We start from the raw sequence: 22,621 nt of genomic DNA on the forward strand, positions 1-22,621 counted from the left end.
ATTTACGGAACCATGAGTGGCATTTCATTTAACACTGCAAAAGCCAGTGTTAACTAACATAAATACTGCATTATGAGGTAATCTCAACATATAATCAACTAGTTTCAAAGGTGCTGTTTTTTTCTTTAAGATTTTTTGTCCCTCATTTGTTACTGTCATTGACTGCTTCTGTCCATCGCTGAGCCTGTTTACAACACCTTTCCCCCCCCACACACACTTTTACACTGCAAAACAGAATGCCGAAAGGGAGTAAACAGTCATTACAACTCATACCTCAAGCATCTTCCCCAACCTCAAAAAATACTGCTTTTGATACTTTAATAAAGAGAAAAGCAAGGCTTAAGGTGCTAACTACACACATTTGTGAGCAATTTTATTTTTACCCCAAGAAGACTATGTTGTAGGAATCACATTCAGAAGGTACTGACCTCAAAAAACTACAGACTGCACACAAAAAAGTAGCCAAACTCAGAGATTACTTAGTTCACATCCAGGCCTTCCATCCAAATTCCAGTACAAACAGCCCTGAAAATGTTCATGTCCGAAGATGGGAAGAATGTGATTTCATAAGATAATGCTACTCATCAACACTGTTAAAAAAAAAAGAACTACAGTGACACAGACCTACCATTAAATGTATCACAGCAATTCACAGGTTCCTTCCAACAATTCATTTTAGGTCTGTAACTTACAATGCAACTTCATTTTTAAGTGGCTTTTATAAGGTTTCAAGAACAAAAATTTAGGTTGCCTGTTTTTAAAGACATTTTATGAAACAGGATGTTATTTACAATCTTCTTGCTTTATATGGCTTCTGCAAAATGCATCATTGCCCAGACCACAAAAGAATAAATGGGCACTAATCAGTAATGAACATTTCACAAAACATCAACTCTGCAGGTATGTGCCACTACTTCCCCCTATCATGTAAAGGTTTGACATGTTTTTAATGAAAGCACTGATTATACAATATAGAGCTCTCAGCCACAAACACCTTCAACTTTTAAAGTCAAGTCCCTTTACCACACTCATACTACAAAATCCAAGGACATCTCATACAGCCTGCATTTCAGCTAGGCATCTGGATACACCATATGCTTAAATTCCTTGGGTAAGGTAACAGCACATGCTAAGCAATAAAATGAAGTGATTTTCCAGTCTTGTTACACAAATTTATAGCATCCCAGAGATCAATCACTCAGTTACACAGTATATCATTTCAACTTTATAGTTTAGTGCTTTTAGTGCCCAATTTTTTCCAAAATGTTACATTTGGGATTAAGAAGTAAAAACACAGCCAATTAAATTCACAGAAGAACCTGAGAACATCCTGAAAGCGTATGAAAGGATAGGGAAGAGATCTTACTTTCCATTCTTCGGCTTTGCACCTAGTACCTTCCATCTTTTTTCATTAATACAGAACAGAAGGTCACCAATTCCTGTGACACCTTTTCTGAAGAACACACAAACTATACGGTCAGTTTCAGGGGATACTCCACTTTCATACTGCTATCTAGTAATCAGCATCTCACTTAATTCCCAATTTGGAATTTTTAGCTGGGTAACAATATAAAATTGGCTTGTTTTAAATTGCTGTGATTTGGGGAGCAAAGAGCAGTGAGGACACAAACACAGGTATCTCATCTAATTCACGAATTTGCGCCCATGACAAGGTGTTCTAAAGCAGACACTTGGCTTCTTCCAAACTCACCTTTTGGTGCTTGCCAGCAAACTGTTTCTAACCAAGCCCCAAGATACAAATTGCTGCATGCTTTCTATGAGCAACTCCAAGACAGTAAGTCAAAGAATTAGGCTTTTCAAAGAGCTGGACATTTACAATAAGTACAGCAACTACGAGCACAAGTCTAGCCCGACTGAAACTACTCTCCAACAGGTTAACCTTTTTGAGTTACAGTTTCTGAAACACACCCCAGCCATTTCATCTGGGGACTCAGAGGTCATAGCCACACATACATTCCAAGCATCCCTTTCTGAGCTGTTTCTCAGACTGCATTGTATATGTCACCAGCTATTGTCCTTTGGCCAGAAACTCATGACCAGCCTTTAAGCTCTGAGTAGCTGCTATCCAATTATATCTTCCTGATTGTTTTTTGGTGTTTTTTTTTTCCTTTGTTTTTTGTTTTTGTTTTGTTGTTTTGTTTTTGACACAAATAAAAGCATCTTTAGCATCTCTCAAGAGGCTTCAAATACTGAGAATTTTCTATGGTCCAGCTCATGAGAAAAACAAGTGTTAGCCCCTAATATCTCAGTTCTGGCCCTAGAATGTGATAACTTGAGCTGTGAACAGACTATGAAAGTACTACAGTAGCAGTAAAGCTTGTGCAAAATGAAACTGACTTTCAGGAGCTATCCTTAAAGTTCCTCAGATGTTTCAAGCAGATATCCATTCCTCTAGCATCAGTTATATATAAAGGGAAATGACAATTTTACTGTTGGAGTACTGAACTGGGAATCAAGACATCAGATTATATTTCTGGCTCAGCTGCATGCTTCCTCTGGGACACAAAAAAATCAAGTTCCACCTCTAAGTTTACCATTTGTAGAACTACTCAGATTTGATTTATTAATGACAGAAATGCACGGAAAGATCTCTGAACACATAAATAAATATATTTCAGAACTGCCAGATTATCTGTTCCCTGAACAAAGGTAATACAGTAGGAAAATTATCTGTTTCTTCTACTATTTTGAACATTCATTTGCTGAATGGTGTAGCCTGTCCAACTGCACTGCAATTTCAGAGGACAGAGGAAACAAAAAAGTGGTACAACTCTGCAAAGTTTTGTTCCCCCGAAGAGCTCAAACTTTGAAGGAAGACAGTGTTTTTCCTTATCGTATCAATAAGCTGCTAAAATGACGAGTCATGTAGGCAGAAATGGACCTTTAGAGTTCATCTGGCCCAATCACTTCATCAAAACAACATCAACTAGGACAGGCTGCTCAGTCTTGCCCAGCTGAGATTTGAACAAACCATAGATATTCTACAGCCTATGATCAGTCTGGTCCAGTGCTAGATCACCTTCTTAGCAAGGAGTATTTTGCTCCTCATTATGAGCTGGAATTTCCTACTTATCCATTGCATCTCCTTTGTCTACAGCGCATACCCTGAGAGGAAAGTGGCTCCATCTCTGCATCTCCATCAGGGAGCAGTTACAGACAGCAATAAAAATTTCCTGCAACTTTGCTTCTTAAGGTAGAAGAAGCCTCATTCTTTCAGCCTCTCTTCACAGATAGCATGCTTTAGGTCCCTCATCATCTTCCTGGACCTCCTCTTGACATTCTCCAGTAAGCAAATTTCTTCTTTAAAGGAGAGCAAAACTTGGCTCGCTAAATTCTTATAACATGCAGAAGACAGGCGGAAGAATCACTTCCTTCACTTCCTAGTCTGCTAACAGCCTGGCTAAAACAGCCCAGAATGCTGACTGCCTTCAGCAATGCAGAGCTGCATTCCTGTTCTTGTGCACAAGCACTCAGAAAGGCCTTTCTTTCAAGCTGCTTCTTAGCCTTCCCAGACTACACTAGTGGCACAGGGTCATTCCAGTCCTGGGGTAGGAGCTCTACTGCTTTCACTGAACTTCATGAAGCTCCTCTCAGTACATTGCTACAGCCTGTTGACATTCCAATAGCTGGTTTTCAATCACAACTTCTTCATTCAAAAGCATGAAGGCTGTTTTGAAGATGACTGACCGTATAATCTCCCTAAGGACTGAGGTGAGGCTGATGAACTTACACTTCTCCACATCCTCTTCCTTGACCTTCCTGAAGCTGTGCTGGAGACTTGTATTTTCACCGTCTTTTGGAACTCCCCACAATCTCCATGACCATTCAAAGATGAAAGAAAGACTTCACAATGACACTGGCCAGCTCTCTCAGATATATCCCATTAAGACTCAGACTTCTATAAATCCGCTTGCTTTACGTGTTTTGTAACTGTGCTTCCTTTTGCTGAAGGCAGTAACACCTTCCCACAAAACCAGTGAGTGGGCTTCAACAGGACTACAGGGAACTCTTCTCTGAGAACTCCAGAAGAAAAAGTATGGAGTACCTGAGAATTTTCTGTTACCCCCTTCACAAGGCCTGCTTTGATGAGGATCAGGCACACATTTTCCTTACCAACGTATTTTTGAAAGCCCCTTTCGCTGGCCTTCACAACTATCATTTCAGTGCCAGCTGAATTTGGACTTTGCTATCTCTATTTTTACAAGACTTTATATTCCTCCTCAGTAGCCTGTCCCTAAGCACACACTTGGGTCCCACACCAATGCACACAATCTATTCACCAAAGAAAGGGACAATTCTGTTCAGTTGAAAATAGAATCATAGAACGGCCTGGGTTGAAAAGGACCATAATGATCATGTAGTGATCTAGACAATTACTACATACAGGGTCACCAATCACCACACCAGGCTGCCCACAGCCACATCCAGCCTGGCCTTGAATGCCTCCAGGGATGGGGCATCCACAACCTCCTTGGCCAACCTGTTCCAGTGCATCACCACTCTCTGTGTGAAAAACTTCCTCCTAACACCTAACCTAAACCTCCCGTCTCAGTTTAAACCCATTTCCCCTTGTCCTATCACAATCCACCTTCATAAACAGTCATTTACAGAAAACTGGATAAATGTGTATAGTCTAGATTTAAAGCAAGAACAGGAAAATAATTAAAAATCCTGAAAAATAATATCCATGAGTACAGATGAATGCAAACTTGTTCAATATACTTTTATAAGATAAAGCCTGAATTAATAATTTAAATTACCCTGCTCAGCTCTATACTTCATTCATGAGCAGACCAATCCCTTCCCAAACAGAGACATACACTTATCATACAGACATGTGGCTAATAGCCCTCTACTGACTGGCAAGTTGCCCCCACCTGTATCTTAGGTCAATTATAGCCAGTTAGGATTTGTTTATTTTGGCCAAAATACATTTCCTTTTTGTTTCCAATGTGAAGAACTTCTCAATTCCCCCTATACAGTAATAATGTCACTAACTTGGAATTCCCTTGTTTTGACAAACTTATTCTTCATACTAACCCTACCAAAAACCTACTAACCTCAGAACGCATAGTTCCAGACCACTTGCTGTTTTAAAATGGTGACAAAAATTGTTCCTGAAAAGATTTGAAAAATATGTCTCCACAAATCTTTTTCACATTTCACATTTGAAATCATTTCAAATGGGATACCATTCAACTGTGTTAGACTGCACAGGGTAACTGAGTTTGGATTTATGAATGGATGGTTCTTCCAAATTGTCTTTTCTTAAATAGCAGCTTACATCAAAATCTTGTGAAATATATGGGCCAGCAGAGCTCAGACTGAACTATAAGGCAGACCAAAGGAATAACTGAAAAACTACAAGCACAATGATATTTATGAATACAGATAAATCAAGAAGTTAAACTGTATAAGATCCTAAGCATAGCATCCTCTTCAGTATGCTGCATCTCAGCCTATAGTAAGTCTTACAAAAAGTTTATTAGATGCTATGAAAAAAAAGATTTCTCTTTTCAGTATTTTAAATGCTTCCCTGAGCGTGTAAAAAAACATTTTTCTTAAAAAGCAGCTTTTCAAAATAGCGTAAGTACATCTGAGAGCAGTAAAGGAAAATCCATTGAAATGTATCAAATATTTATCAGTAGTTCTGTAAAATTGTGCTTTCAAACAAGATGATAGATACATGCTTGAAAATACTTTTAAAAAAATAGTTTTTGCCACTGTTGTACCTTCTGCAAACTGTACAAGGTTCTGTGCTCAGCTAGCAGAGATTTGAGTAGTCTCTTCTTGCTAATTCACTCTACAAAGCAAGCTTTCAATGTTGAGGATGGGGGTTACACAGAATTAAACAGCTTTTAAGCAGTTACCCCTACTCTGACAAAGACCACAGGTGGTGTAATTGATACAGCCAACCAAGCCAAACAAGAATAGAATACTATATTCAGTATTTTGTAATGCCTAGACGTGTTAAAAAACAGCAGAAATTGGAAGTGAATGGAAAAGATATTGACTTTCTATGGTAATTGTACTTGCACTTCCTTTTGACTTTTTGTGATGAAGTAGCCATAGAATGTTGCTTTTCTTTTCCTGAAGAGAAAGGAAATCACATAAGCTTATCAAAAAATGCAGCCAGCTAAAACCCTTCCCCTTCCATTCATTTAAATGTCCCTTTTATTAAACGTAATTATGCAAACCATTATGAAGTTACTAATCATTACTGTAATTGATATATATATATATATATATATATATAAAACGTAACCTGCTTAACAAAGATACTCACGCATACAAAAAACAACGCAAAGCCATAAAAGATCATCTTAAAATGGCTCTTCTGTCAAAGGTCCAACCCTGAATTGCATCATCTGGCATAACCACTGGGGACAGGACATAACCAGGACAAAACATCCACTGCCAATCTGAAGTGGTAGTGCTGAATTTGACTAAAGCTTATGTGGAGTCTCAGTTACTATTAATACCTGTCCAGCTAATTAGTCTGCTAAACAATCAGAGAAATACCTACTGAGACAGGAGAAAGGAAAGGCACAGCATGGCAGGGAAATACAGATCCCAAGGCATCACACAGACATTGTGAAGGCTGGGCAGTAAACCTTATAAACAAGATCTTCTTATGCCCACTGAAAAGAAAGGATTCTGCTTCCTTTAGCAGAGCACATTCACAGAAAACAAACCTTTTTTCACTTTAGTGTAAGCAGAAGGGAGACAAGATAGTACAGTAGAATCTAATGGAATTAACCACAAATTTGAGAATTAACTGGCAGAGAAGTACATGAAGAGATTCTGTAAACCATGCTATATTCTATATAACTGGCTGTCTTTTTCTTCCAGCTGCCTCAGGATCTAACAAGTTGCCCAGACCTACACCATGGGGTTTTGGAACATTCACACAACTGCTAACAGCTGCTGCTATTCCTATCAATGTCAAATTTGTCAGAACACAGAACTGCATCAGAAAAACAATCCTTATCATGTATAAATAAACTCTACTTCCACAGCTTCCCCCAAAAGTACCAAATGTACTAGATCTAATGCACATCCAATTTCTATACTTAAGTTGAATCTTCTTCCTTAAGCATATTTTAACAAATTGTATTTTGCCTATATCCCTGCAACATACCTCGGTTTGCCTTTATTGATTCAATATCAGCAAGAAATAAAGCTATAATTAAGCCTCAAACCAAGTTACAAAGTAACAAATTAAGCCAGCCACTATTCAGTACCTCTCTATTATCAAACAATATTTAAATTCTCAGCAACTTCTAACTCTAGTTTTACTGGTTTCTTTACTACTGGTATGTTGAGATTTCAGATGAGTACCCAATTTTACGTAGAAAATGAAACTTCCTAAGAAAGCATAAAGCTAATTACTTATAAAACTTTTTAATAATTCATTAAAACGTCAAGTATATTCCTCAGCATAAAATACTGGATCAACAATAATCTTGGAAAAGCTTATTTGGCTTTACTCTACTTAACTAATCATGCTATTTCTGAAGGAAAACATGAAAATTTCACTATGTTACACAGAGAGAGCTAAATAAGTACTTCTTCATTTTCTGAAAAGAATGAAATAGATGAGGTATATATCCCCTCCAGAGAGAACTTGGTGGGGAAATAAATAAATAAATAAACAAACAGTTCTCCTCTCTTCTTCTCTATTCAGATACAGCTTCTACTTCATTGGAAAACAGAGTTTTCTCTCTTGGAAGATGACATGACTACCGGAGAAGTATGACCCAGCATTAGAAAAATCCCAATTGTTATTTTAGCCAGCGAAACATTAATATCTTGCAGTTGAAGCCTCATACTATAGGCCATAATAAACTCCACCTGTAGATACAATTTTCAAAAATGCTTTAGTGCCTCAGCTAAGTTCTCCATCAGTAGATACAGCTATTTCAAGAAATGCTGAATGTTAACAAGAACAAAAACTCAGGTAATGAAATGACAGTCCAAGTATTCTAGTGAAATGTTTGAAAGAGGAGTTTAAGCTCCTTTTCCTGATTTCCTGAGTGTATCTACTCCCTCTTATGCTGCTGTGACTATTGGGGGACTTCAGTTTATCCACCTCATGTACATCTGCAGACCTCATTCAAGTGGACCTAAAATTGTTACTGCTCAGTATTATTGATATATCAACATGCTACCATATTTTATTCCAGGAAGATTCAGGCGAGCTGAAAACAAACAAATCTTTTCACACTGATGTGATCTGTGATGAAAGCAGATTAAAAACAATACTGTATTTACAAAGCATAAAAACAAGAAGAGGGTAATGACCTCACATGGGAACGATTCAGCTCTATCTATCTAGCCAAATAATGAACCTATTAAATCTGCTTTGCACTTCATAGACTCGTAGACTTCTGACAAGAGTACACAAACCAACTGGAGAATGAACCATCACAACAGAACAGGATAACAAGAGCATTTTAATTAACCATTAAGAAATTTGTCTTTGGTGAGACTTTTTAATCTCAGTATAAACTGAAGAACCTAAATAATTTTAACAAATAATAGACATCCCCCAGGAAAATGATCAAAGCATTTCCCATGTAAACATACACCAGAAAAGCTAAAATCCCTCCTTAAAATCTCTTCATTCTCCAGCCAGCCACCAGTTGTAGCAGATAAACATCATTCCCCACCATGATTATCAACAACACGGGTTTCCTCTTCCCACTGTGCAGTTAAATCAGGTTTACCCTCTTCCTTCCACATCTGCTTACATTACATACTGCCCATTGCAACTGCGAATTTTTGCCCTCAGCCAAAGGGCAGTGCATGTTATCAATTCTCTTCAAAAGACACACAAAGTATTCAAGAACAAGAGCTAGGTATGGCATGACATACATCGTACTTCCTCACAAATCCCATACATGTGTTGTCCCTGAACAATGGATGGAAGAAAATTGAATTTTTCTGTCTCTTAATATAACTGCTTTCTCAACTAGGTATGCGAACAAAATGACAATTTCAGTCCAAATGGGAGAAAAGTTAGCTCTCCTGTCCACTGCTACAACTCCACAGGAACCATACACATCATAAAACACTAAGTTCTGTAGCTCTGCAGAAGAAATAAGCCCTGACACCACACTTGTTTTAAGTGACTATTCTGGTTCCTATCAACAAGGAAACCAAGCTTCTAGAACAATGAGATCCACTGACATTGTTGAGACCTGGAAGCCAAGCTATTAACTTTCAGTGGAACTTCAACATCTTGAGCTGTCTCTAGCTTAGTAAGGAGCCTGCAAAATAGGGTAGGATTTGGACAGAAAAACAGTCATCACTGAGATCCCACACTATTATGTGGGGGAATCACTTCAGTCTGGTTCCAGTCCACACTCATCAATACCCAACACGCTCGAAGAGAAAATCTTTCATCTTCATCCATAAGGAACCCAGCCTGTATGCCCTAGATAACTTCATGATGAGAAGATCTAGCCTCTGGACCAAGAAACAGCTAAGTAACAAGCACAGTGATGACATGTATTGGATGGGATTGGTCTTCATTCTGGAGATTACTGCAGAGTTGTTCCCCTCCCGAAATCTACCACCATGCTTAACAGCAGTTGCAGTTGACATGCTAAGGGAAAGCTCAGAAAATATTTCCTCAAACCAAGGCTAAGGTACAATTAAAGAGCAGGACATCTCCCTGTGAAGAATTTAGATCTCTGAACTATCACTTGAGTTCTGTTCACAAAAATTAATGAATATTAAAAAATAAAATAAAATGACATAACTATGCATACCTCCAATGTTCCTCCTTTCCTCCATGTGATTTTTATTTCTTTTTTACAGTAGGTAAAATCCGATAGTTAAAAGGAAACAAAATAAAACACAATTGCACAGCCACCTTCTCAAATACGCATGTTAAATGTTAAGAAATAAAATAGAAAACATATTGGACCATTTACCATTTTTCATGGTTCTGCTGAGGATAAACATATGGGGAAAATAAGCTACTCTGTAGATCTTATTTCACTCCTGTGTCTGTGCTTTTATTCTCCCCGTCACAGCCAAGTTGAGAAGTTTCCTCTTTCATGATAATAAGCTGAAAGTTCACAGATCTCAGAGCAGCAAAGCAGGAAATTTGCAGTATGAAGGATTTCCCCTCTTCAATAGGACAGGGGAGAAGAGAAAAGTACATGGGGCTACTGTGAAAGATCCGCAAAGTTAACAAGATGAGTACTGAAGGATGCAGTTTAGTGGCACAACGGCAGTGAGGGGTTGATGGTTGGACTTGGTGATCTTAGCGGTCTTTTCCAATCTTAATGATCCCATGAGTTGGACATACTCATCTCAGGAGGTCCTGAGGTGACGCTCTGGCACTTTGCACGAAAGAAACACCACACGCATCTGTTCAGTCATCGTCATTCCTCTGTTTTTCCTCAGAGGGTGAAAACTGGCTTCCCAGCTGGGAGCTACCTAGCACAACACTCACCCACAGCGACAGACAGCTGCAGGGGAAGCAAGGGCTGCTGCAGCCAGGCTTGCCCACAGCGCGCTACCTTCCAGCTGACCCCGCATCACAAGACAGGAACGAGGCCACATGTGGCTTTAATGCCAAGCAGCTGCTCCACACCAGCACCCCTCCGTCCCCGCCTGACCCCGCCCCGATGCCTTTCGGGGACTATTGCAAAGAGCAGAACGGACGCGAGCCCCGCAGCCGGGACAGACCCGAACGCAGCACGCTGCCCCCCAGCCCCGTGCCCGGAGAAGTGAGGTCATCCGGGCGGGCTCCAGAGGGGGGCAGCCGTTGAGTACCCGCTCCGCAGCCGTCTCGAAGCGCCTCAGCCCCGCTCCCTCCTCAGCGCAGCTCGGCGGCAGCGAACGCCTTTCCCGGCGGGGAAGGGCCCCGCCACCTCCCTGCGGGCTGAGGCGAGCCGAGCCCCCCGCGCTGCTCACCGACACCAGGAACTCCAGCGTGCCCACGTAGTCCCGCTCCGTCTTGAGCAGCTCGCTGAGGACGCATACGCGCAGGCGAAGCTGCTTCTCCAAGTCCTTCCCGCTCTCTCCCTTGCCTTCCCCTTTGCTTTCCTCCGTCATGGTGCGGCGCGGAATAGCGGGGCTCGCAGCCGGGCTGCCGGCGAGAACAACAAAAGAGCCCGCGGAGCTGCGCGGCCGGGCCCGGCCCCCGCGGGTGCCCTGGCACGGAGCAGCCCCAGCTCCGGCTTCTGGAGCCGCCCGAGCTCCGCAGGCGAGTAGCCTGCCCGGTGCGCGCTCCTTTCCCGTCAGGAAGGGGACGCAGCCCGGAGGAAACGAGCGGTCACTGGTTCCCAGCTCGCCCCGTTCGCTGAGAGGCTGGAAAGCCTCCGCCGCAGCCCAGACTTGGACATTAATCAAAAGCTCTGTATCCATGTGACTCCAACCCCTTCCCCCCCTGCGCTAAATCTCAGGAAAAAGGAAAGGAAACAACTTCGGGGAAGATTGCGTGCCAGCAGCTGCCTGTTCCGCACACAAGCTGCGAGCTCCGGTTTGAGGCTAATTGCAGATCTCCAGCAACACAGCACAAGAATTATAAAAATGTCCCAGCGAGCTGGCTGGCCAGGGAACCGGCAGTTGTTTGTGGTTTGTTCCAATCCTCAGCAAAAAAGCCATTTCTGCTTCCCCTTTCACACCTTCCCACGACGCAAATAGTACAAATATACTCACGTGTGACTGCGTGTTGCACTCTGCTACTGAACAAATACAGAGGTGAGAACATCTATGTGCTAAGTAGGTGCAAATAGTATATTCTACAGGAAAGTTCTGACATACTTGTTCTTTGTTGAAACACAGTTCTATAAAATCCCCAGGTTACAGTTGTCTTGTCCACTCTGGAAGTCCAGATTTTCATAATACATTATAAGAGGAAAAAAGATGCAATAACTTTTTCAGTCAGTAACAACTATATAACTACCCCATACAAGAGGAAATGTATGGGGCACTGAGGGATGTGGTTTTGTGGACACAGCAGTGATGGATTGATGGTTGGACTAGTTGATCTTAATTGGTCATTTCCAACCTTAATGATCCTGTGATCTTTCATTTCTTGAAATGTCAGGATGCTACAGTGTGAATTTTGAGCTCATTGGTGAAAAGCTGAAGGTTTCTCTTCAGTCGAAACTGGAAAGAAAACTCACATATTCATGTTCCATATCCAAGTGCCTAAACCTGCAACATCCTAAAAGGAAGGAAGAAAAGAGAAACAAGCGTAAAATTTCTACAGCCAAAGTGCAAACTGACACAGCAAGAAGAATCCCTAGCGGGACAGTGTAGGGAAAGTCATTTGCATTTTGATAATGAAAAATCATGTAGCTGTCAGCCTCAGACTTCCATTGGGAAACAGCAAATACAGTTCTCACAAGACATTTCTCTGCAAGCTGAAATGAAAATGCAGGGAATCTGTACACACTGAAAGAAACAGGCATTCACACCCTTTTCTAAACACAACACAGCACCCTCCCACTAGGCAAGCTTGCACACTAGCTTGCATGCTTGCTTACTGAGCTTACCCTTCAGTGAAGTTTAGGACTCACATTCCAAAAACAGACGTTCTGATTTTCATGAAAATCAGAACTTCATGTTTTTGAGAAGCTTATTCCCCTGCCAAATCTGTTCACGTGGACTGATGGGTTCAAAACAGACTGGAACAGAAGCTAATATAGTCCAATCATTGAAGCTTTTTTCCTTAGGAAACCTGCCTGAAATAAACTGGTGGTTGACTGGAGACTTTCCTCACCCTCTCAGGTGGGATCCACCGCAGTGGCACAGACCCAAAGTTCCAAAAGTCTGTGGTGTATGCCTTGGACCTGAGGAGGAGATTAAATGCTTCACACTTGCTTGCACTAGCACCAAGAGGGCTGATGCTGTGGTAGTAAGAAAAAAAAAAAAAGTCCATGATGGAACCAGTTTTCTTAAGTGATAACTACCTAACTACCAAAGAGATCCAAAACCACTGGAGAAGAACACAAAGCCACTGCTTTCCTCATTCCTAAAAACATGCAGGTGCCTTATCTCAGCCAGATACCTCAAAATAGTTACATTTCGTGTCAGAAAGCACCATCTCTTCCCCCTGGCAGTACAGGTTCTGGATTTGGACATTCCCTTTTACTCTTGCCTTAGACAGTTGTCCCATTACTTTTCACAGCCCGCATGCATTCTCACAGATCTAGATGAAGGCTAGAGGAGTCAGGAGCAGCAGCCTAGGGTTGTTTTCTCATCATCTAGAGCAATAAGAATTCCTTTCCTTCAAATATTTATCGTCTTGTTTGCAGGATCTCTTAAGTTTAAGTGATCCTGTCTGTGTCTACATTTCTGCGATCCTCACACACTCTTGCTCCTTAATTCAAGTATGCTCCATCTATTTGGGCCAGCAAAAGCATTACTGACAATGCAGAAGAGAGTTTTATGACTGCTTCAAGCCACTGAACACAAAGACCATAGGAGATACACAGTGACAGGGAAAGGTTCTAAATACCAGACACAATCTATGAAAAAACATACAATCATACAAGCTTCATCAATTTTCCTGATAACTTGCCTGAAGTACTAAAAACAAAGACAAATTGCTCTTTTCCCCCCTAGTCTCAAGGAAAAGCTAAATTGCTCCAACTGTTGTTTTCATGCCAATAAAACTGGAAAGAAAGAATAAAATGAAAGGTAGGACATGCACACATGATAAAAATTCAGCTCAAATAAGGCGTAAGCAATGGAAAACCAGGTTTTGTCCTGTATTTTACCAGGGAACCTGAATAATAGATAGCACCACCTGTATAAAGACATAAGTTTGGTGAAATCACAAAAAACAGATTCTTCCCATTGATCAGTGCTATACCAACATCTCTTCAGAATGCATCAAGAGTTATTCTGGTCCAAAGGTACTCGAGGGCCAAGTCTGAATTAAAGAGTCCCAGTGAAAAAAATATAGCACCACACAGCTTTTGGCCTGCTTATGAAATCACATAATCATTAGGTATGGACAGGACCTCTCAAGACCTTCTAGTTCACCCCCATATGCTCAGGCAGCATCACCTACAGCAGGCTGCCCAGGACAGCAGGACAGATTGTCCTAATCTAGTTTTGATCATCTCCACAGATGGGGACTCCTCCCTCTGGACAACTTGTGTCATCGTGTGACAAGTGTTGCACTGCATTTCCTCTCATGTTCAATGAGAATTTAATGTGCTCGTTCCCTGTTTTTCTTTCAGTAAGCACTTATGAGAATGATCTGGCTCCTGTACTCTCCCATATTTCAAAACATTGATAAAACTGCTCATAAGCTATTCTCCAAGCTGAATGTTATTATCATCTCTCTCACTTTCCTCATATGTAAGATGCTCCAGTCCCTTACTTATCTTTGTGGTCCTATCAGATAACCTGGAACTAGCTTCCTTTCCAGATATTAAGCTCCTAATGCATAAGAGACTGTTGTATTTAAAGGTCAGAGATCTGCCACAAGATCTGTGTACTCTATGGGAAAGTTACATGGATTTCTTTATGTACTGCTACTGAACAATGGCTGCCAGTGCAGGAGATTTCCAGAATCCCAGGTAAAAGCAATCAAGCATTCTGCCGGGTATCCTGTCATGTCACACCATTGTAGAGGAGTCTTCAGTCTAGCTGGTAACTTTAAATTGCCTTCGGAGAAAGCCAAAATAAATTTCTGAAGCTGTATCAATAGATGGGACTGCTTACTTCATAAGCTTTTTACTAACACCAAAACCTTCTCTCTCCAAGCTTAGTTTTCCAGAAGGGCAGAAAAACCAGTCTAGCAGAAGCAAGCCATTTCTGCTGTCCTTGTAGAAGACTCTATAGGGGGGTTCCTTTTCTCTGTGTAATCTTGAAAATGTAGCAGTTTCTCCCAGTCTAAGCTCCCTAAACTATCCATGCAATGCAGAAATTGCTATCAAAGCTGTCAGAACTAGGTGTTTTACCAGTGTACTACCAGAATTAAAAACACACACAAATGTTTAAGAGAACCATCCAAGAAATGTTATTAAGAAGCAACATTCCAAAGTCCATCTGAATAAAACTACTGTTTACAGGTGGCTAGTACTGTATTAAACAATGAAAAGGTTACTATGTAAGAGACTAACTGTAAACTGTTATGGGCTAAGCTTGACACACTGCAGTGTATCATTCACCACAAAGTTTACATTGAACAAATCTTTGTGGCCACAAATTTAAAAAACAAGTCATTATTTGTACATATTGGAGCAAAGTACTCACTTTTGTAATCTTCCTTCATGGCATTTCTTAAGGAAGAAGAAAATACTCTAACCACAAAGACATTTAAATGGCCCCAACCTCCATAAGATTGCTTACAGTGAGCTCGTGTAATCAAAAGATTTCTTCAAGTATTCTGACTGCCAACCAACTCCCCACAAAAAAAAAAAAAGAAAAAATCCTAGACTGCTATTACTGTCCAAGCTTGAATATGCTGGACTTCACCACACACATTTTCCACAAACTGCTAGTAATGGTACATATCTGTATAAAAGGCTTTTAATTGTTTTATTCCATCCAGCACAGGAGATGCAGCAAACAAACCTGACATTCAGCTTTCCTGTGCAAGTAAAGAACTGCTGCACAATTTATTCAAAAATTTAGATTATAACTTCATGTAATTGAAGGAGTGGTTTTTGCTATTAGAATCAATTGTACCTTTAAGAAACACTGCAGCAAGAAGCCATACAAGTGTCAAAATGGCAAACAATCAGTACAGATGGTTGTATTTTTTTTTTTTTTTTTTTTTTTTTTTAGAACATCTAATGTCAGCCAGCATGCCTCCAGAACCTCATGACAGTAGTGATGTTAGCTCACACACCTTTGAACCTAGAGTGGTATTAAAAAAACAAAAAACAAAAAACATGAAGTAACATGGCCAGATCATCTCAGGAAATTGTTAGTTCAGGAAAAAAGACCTCACGTGAAGCTAGTAAAAATGCTGTCCACTAAGTTCAACACCAGCTTCGTGTACCTTGATGAAAGTCATTTAAACAAAAATCTATTTCATATCTGCACAGAAGGATAGAACGGACAGCTGGGGACAATTAACTCCACCTCCATTTCAAGAGGACATCGGATTGATTACAGACTCTTCACACTAAATATTTAACAGCCTCTTTTAAAACTGATATGAAATTGAAAGAAAATTAGTTACAAACCATGCCAGTTGAAATAAGCCGTATACAGTTTATCCAAGTAATTTTATAGAACCTTACATCTTGGTGAGAAGTAAAACAAATAAGCCTAGGAGTATGCAAGGTCTTTCATGTTGCGAGTCAGATTTATATCACTCTGGACTCTTCATGGGAAAAAAAACCACAACTGATTGATTAAAGCACCTTTTTTGATCTGCTGTGACTTGGAAGCACTGCAGAACAATCAAAGAGGCTGAGGAACAAGGCGTTACATGGAACCTGACAAAAATAGCTCAATCACTTTTTGAGCTTTTTGAAAAAGGACAGTAAAGCAAAAATGAATATAAAGAAAACATAGTGAGTTTCCATTTAATTTACTTCAAGGTATAAATAATTTTAAAAAATCTAGTAGTAAAAAGCTACCTAAGAGCAAAGCATCACAATAGATGTTTTAAACTCCTTGGACAGCTTACACTAGGAATATAAACTTGAACTATTGGTTATAGAAATAGTCTTTAAAAACTTCCAACCAGAAATCTTTAAGTGAGAATTATGTTCTAGCAAGCTCTCCAAAGACAATATCCTGTTTATAGTCAAGTAGAAGACAGAATTAAGTAAGTTCCAGCACTAGGAGTTGAACCATTAGCCATATAAATATAAACTCAGCTTAAAATGTTCTTGATACAAAACATTATCAAGACAGTTTCCCTGTAATTTTATTAATCTGAGTGAGAAACTTCTGTCCCACAAAGTGCAAAAGACTTGCTACTGTTGTTCCGAAGTTAATACACTAAGTGTATTCAACAAATCTTTGTTTTGCTGTCTAGAAAACTGGGTTTTCTCATTGTTTTAACACTTACTCTCATACAATGACTTAGATTATTTTTTCAGCTTTTTCCTAATGTGTAAAAAAGGTTACTAATTTCTCATCATAGCAAGCACAGTGTAAGGCACTGTCAATATTTGCTGAAAATCTTCATACTAGAACAAGAAAGGCTGCCAATTCAGTATAAAATGTGTATATCTTGCTTTGGTTTCCAGGTGAAATTAAATTCTTTGTCATAATACTCAAATATTAACAATTGAAAGACCAGGACAAAAACCCCTCAATTCCCACTTTGTCAGAAATTATTTTGTGCAGGCACTTGCATGTTTCAGGTGGGGGTGGGAAGACAAGGAGAGGTAACATAAAGCAGATGTTGAGAAACAAGCTATACATACACGTAAGCAAAATGCAGGTCACATTGGTAACATCAGCACAAACAAACAGCATTTGACAAGTTGCATGATTTCCATTTTGCTTTAACTAACTGATACTTGCATTGTATCTGTTTGCTTCTGCCAAAGCCAAGAGTCAATACAGACTGTTCAAGTTATGATGTGCTACAAGGTACGTGGCAGCAAAGCTTCTTTTTCCTCCTACTTTCTTTTGTCATGCAACAACTTCTACAGATAATAAAGAACAGCTGAGATGCTAAGTTCACTAGTTAAAGTACAGAACAAACTGTCAGTATACACCAGAGATTTAATGCTGATGATACCCAAAGCAGATATTTTCTATTTCCAAGCCTCTGAAGAGTACAAGCATGGAGCAAGGAGTAGTTTGAAAGCATTCCAAGTTAGAGGTTCTAGCAAAACCAATAAATCAAGAAAAGATGAACTTTACATTACACTGAAAAACTCTTGTTTTATTTTGATGGGCCCAATTTCTTTATCAAGGAGCTGAAAGAATGATAACTACCACGAAGAAACCTAAGTAAACATACTGTTCCTTTAGTAGGATTGTTACTGTTAGATTAAGAGTCTGAAAAATTAATCCTTAAAAAAAAAAAAATCTTCTTTTCATCAAAATTAATTAGCAGAAAAATGGTAGAACTGGACACACTGAGTACAGCTGATAACTACTAAGTTCTATATAAAATTTTTCTGTGAAGAAATGAAGCCGTTCCATTTATGAAAGCAGGATTTTCATGAAGTTTGAATAGTAAGTTTACCAAAGCAGCAACTTTCTTTAAAGCAAATTATCTTACAGACTGTGGTTTGTATGTTCTGATATTCTCTCTCCATTTGTTGATAATCAAAGATTCTGCAGCCAAAGCCACGTGCTTTAATCATGAAACAAAACAGCACAAAGTTTGATCAGTGGCCAACACAAATCATTATAACTCCATTAATTTTGCTTACCATTAAAGATTCAAATGAAATATGGACTAGCAATCTAATCATACTTGAACTATTACCCATTTATTTTAACTATGTAAGTACAAAAAGAACAATCATTACCAGGGATTTGCAGTAGTTACTTGGCAGAAAAGTTGCTATTTTACAGTGCATTCCTACAACACTTTTCTTCTTGGGGAAGATAGGAAAAGGATGAAAAGCATTAAAAACAAAAAAGAAAAATCACTACCATAAGTTTTATACATTAAACAACAACAGCCCTCCATAGATCTACTTAGTTTGTCAGCTGCAAAAGGATTACACAATAAAAGTCTGAAAAATTCCTTAAATAAAACATAACAATCTGCTCTGAATTTCTCATTAACTTCCCCTTCTACTTATAGGAATTTAAAAATCTGTTCATATAATGTGTGTCCTCAGACAGGCCACCACATTTCAACTTCACCAATACAAATGCAATAAAACAATTTATTTCAGGCAAGATTGACCAGACAAGGACAAACTGCAAAATGCAAACTGCATTTGGGTTTTTTTGTTTTGTTTTGTTTTTTTTGTTTTTTGGTTTTTTTTTAAATGTAAAAATAAGAGCGAACTTAATTCAGCAATTTTAAAAAAAAAATCTTCCAGGATTTTACTTCTTTTGCTTTTGTATATCACCTTTTAAAATGACTATTTGCTTAGAGAAAATGAATATTTCAGCTGGAAATAAAAAAGTTTTATACTAAATCATTTAACTTCCTAGTGTATATAATACTTAATTTCTACCTCAGTTTAACCAAAACATCTAGGTCTTGCACTGCACATCTCTGAAAACATTCTGGTTCCACAGACACCTTCCCACTTAGGGAGCTGCAGAAAGGAGCACCAGCTGCTCCTTTGCCTTCTGCTCTAAAGGCTGAAGAAACCAAGCTGATTCTTTCAGCCTTTCCTCTGGCATCATGTTCTCCAGCCCTATAAGCTTTCCCACTGGCCCTCTGGTGGGATCATTCCAATCCAACAGTGTCTCTCTAGTACCAGGAAGCCCAAAACTGAGAACAGTGCTCAGGCAACAGTCCCTGAAGTGCCAGACACAGAGAAAGAATCACTTCCTTGCTGGCTGCACTCTTATTCTTTTACTCAATCCAATCTATTTGTCACTGAGTTAGTCCTCCTTCTAGACAAAAAAATGTAGGACTTGCAGGCTATGCTGTTTTAAAAACACTGCAGTTCTGCCAAGAAGAAATGCAACCTGAAACGGAGCCAAGTGGTGCCTCAGCATTGATCTCTTCTGGGTTATTAGTAAAGGCTAACATCATTCTGTGGCTAACAAAGTGTTACAAGTCAGCAGCAGTATAATGCTGTGTACGATTTGAGACCAAGGTCACTAGCTGCACAGTGTAAAAGTGACCACAAGTGACAGCACACTGACTTATGACTGCTGAAAGATCTGTAATTTGAATAAAAATTATGTCAAAAACAGAAATTGTTCATTGGCATGCTCAAGGAGCACATAGCAATAAGTGTGGCAAGACAGCCTTGGGAATGAAGGATTGGGAATTTCCTGGGGAAGTAGCTTTTTTCTATTTTATTTTCCCCTACAAGAATTCTCACTCAGCCACCCTAACATTGTTTGGAATCAAGAAACTTTCCTGTACAGGTGCTCCTTGAATGCTGGAAGGAACTGCAGAAATGTTTGTGTCTAAACAGCACACAAACACATTCTATCAACAACATGAAATAACAACTGAAAAAGGAAATATTTCAGCACACCGATGCAGGAGCTTGAATCACTGACCAGGAAACAATAAATTAAGAACTGAATCTGGAGTTTACCGCTAATTTGTGTTGTAAATACCACTAAATCATTCCACAATACTCACCCCAGGTTGCTACAAGGTAATACCTCCATTTACAGACTTCAACTACCACTAACTCTCAAACTCATATTGGTTTTTGTTCAGCAGCTATTGTGCTTTCACAGGTCTTCATAACTCACACTTTGCTCTCATACTGTCAAAAATACCTAGGGAGTATTTCCACAAATTATCTGCCACCAAAAAGAGACATTTGCTGCTGAAGGACCACTTCACTAACAGGAATTTCACCACAGGAAGCTAAATGCATCCATTGAAATTAGTGGAAGTTCTATCTGTTAGCCTTTCTCCATCTCAGACAACAGAAATTTATTCTAGCAGAGTAATAATTTTTCGTCAATATTTATTCTCTCTTCTATTTTTCAAAATATTGTAATACATAAGATATTACTTTTTTTTAAAGAGGTTTATACACAGTTGTAGCACAGCTGTAAGGTCTGCTGTCCCACTTTCAACACGCAGCTTCAAAAAGCACTGCTTGCACTCCTTAACGGTAGAAAACACTTTTTGTTGTGTCATTTGTTAATACAGGAACTTTATCTGTTATCGTTACAACAGATAAATATATGAGACTGTTTAGCCTAGACTGGAACTGTTTAGCCTAGAGAAGAGAAAGCTCAGGAGGGATGTTATCAATGTGTATAAATATCTGAAGGGAAGGAGCAAGGAAGACAGAAGCAAGTTCTGTCCAATGCCTACTGACAGCACAAGAGGCTGTAGGCACAAATTGGTGCACAGGGGGTTCTATCTGAACACCAGGAAGCACTTCTCTGCTGTGCAAATCCAAGAGCAACTGACAGAGGTTGACCTGAGAGGTAGTGGAATCTCCATCCCTGGAGGTCTTCAAGAGCCACCTGGACAAGGTTCTGGGCAATCAGCTCTAAGTGCCCGAGCAGGGGAACTGAGCCAGCAGGTATCTGGAATTGCTTTGCAAGATCAGTAGTTCTGTTATTCCATGAGCATATCCAGATTTGAAGTGAATTAGCAGACTGTCTTGTCAAAGACTCTTTCAGGTCAAGGCATGTTTCTCTCTTGTGACACTGTGTAAAGTATTTATATATCAACAGCAGCTTACCCTGATGATTTTACTCTCTGTAGTATTGAAGATCATCAATTTTTACAGCACAGCTGGTGGAAAGAAAAGTAGGTTCACCTTTCCTTCACTAAAATTCATCATCAATTCTATTGTTGTCCAAACTGAGAGCACAAGACACTCTGTTGAACGGCAGGAATGAAATTCTGCACCATTTATAATGTTATTATAAATATACATTGTTAAAATATTTATTTCATTTTCATCTCACTCTTCTGAAATGCGTTCTGTATTCATTTCATAATGTATGTAATATTAATTCAACAGTACATTAATGTGTTTTATAAATAATTATGTATATACTGGTTTTACAGTCAAAATCTTTTTACTGAAAGGCATATGTTCAAAGAGGTTCAGAAACTGCTTCTCCAGTCTATTAGAAGCCCAGTCCCTCATCCCCTTTTCTAAAGCAAATTTGAACATAAGTTACCTCTTCACAGCTTTCCTATGGGTAACTTCTTGACAGAGAAACAGCTAATAAAAAAATATCACAGGCCACAGGTATGAAATGCACTGGAGCTCAAATGTCAGTGTTCGCATTAATGCATGCAATGACATGCTTTTTCACTGCTACGTACATGTATTTTAAAGCTTTCAATAATCGATCACAATAAAAATTAAATCCATAGATATTCCTATGTGATCATCTTGAAGACTGCTTATTATCCCATCTCATAATGGAATCCAATGACTGAATCTACCTCTAAAGCTGGAAGTGCCCAAATGCAAGCAAGACTGAGGATGCAGGGACTAAGAGAAAAGGCTTTCCACCCTGTATAACTTATGTAGTCTATGCAGTAGACCCTACACTTAGAATGTACTATGCAGTGTATCATAGTACACCAAATACAGATGGAGAACAGTACCTCCAAAGCTCACAAAAAATAACTGGTTGACAGAAGATAAACACATGGAAATATATCCAAATCTTTGTATTATCACTACGGATTCATACAGCTACCCTATTTTCAAGGTACCTGTTCTAAGATATAGGAAGTGAACTAATACACCCATAAGGAATCAGTACTCACTGCAGCTACAGGTAAGTTACAGTCTTTCTTCAACAGTTTTCAGCATGATTTCCCGCAGCTGTCAGTATGAAAAAATCTCAGGGTAGCCCATAAGAAAAATTATGGAGGGCTTGAGTGATTGCTGCCCATGTCCCAGAAAGTCATCTTGCATTGTAGCAAGATTATTTGCTTAATAATTCCAGTATAATCTGATGTAATTGTAAGACATCAAAAGTAATTTCCATCTTAAGAATTAGACAGACAGATGCACAGTGAGGGATAGTGTTTTTGTTGTGATTGACCTGTAAGCAA

At 39.3% G+C, this 22,621-nt stretch overlaps 1 protein-coding gene across 2 annotated transcripts in view; it reads right to left on the bottom strand.

The window, feature by feature from the left end:
* Positions 1-11,094, bottom strand: part of PREX2 (phosphatidylinositol-3,4,5-trisphosphate dependent Rac exchange factor 2) — a gene marked incomplete at both ends in the record, with an annotated part of 171,534 nt that extends 160,440 nt beyond the window's left edge. For both annotated transcript variants that reach the window (XM_079533287.1, XM_079533286.1), the window contains one exon: positions 10,954-11,094. In XM_079533287.1, coding sequence (XP_079389413.1) covers positions 10,954-11,094 — 141 coding nt within the window. The remainder of the gene's footprint in view (positions 1-10,953) is intronic.
* Positions 11,095-22,621: the final 11,527 nt, after the last annotated feature.

This window comes from Tetrao urogallus, assembly GCF_951394365.1.
Source record: "Tetrao urogallus genome assembly, chromosome: 3".
NCBI classification, from domain to species: domain Eukaryota; kingdom Metazoa; phylum Chordata; class Aves; order Galliformes; family Phasianidae; genus Tetrao; species Tetrao urogallus.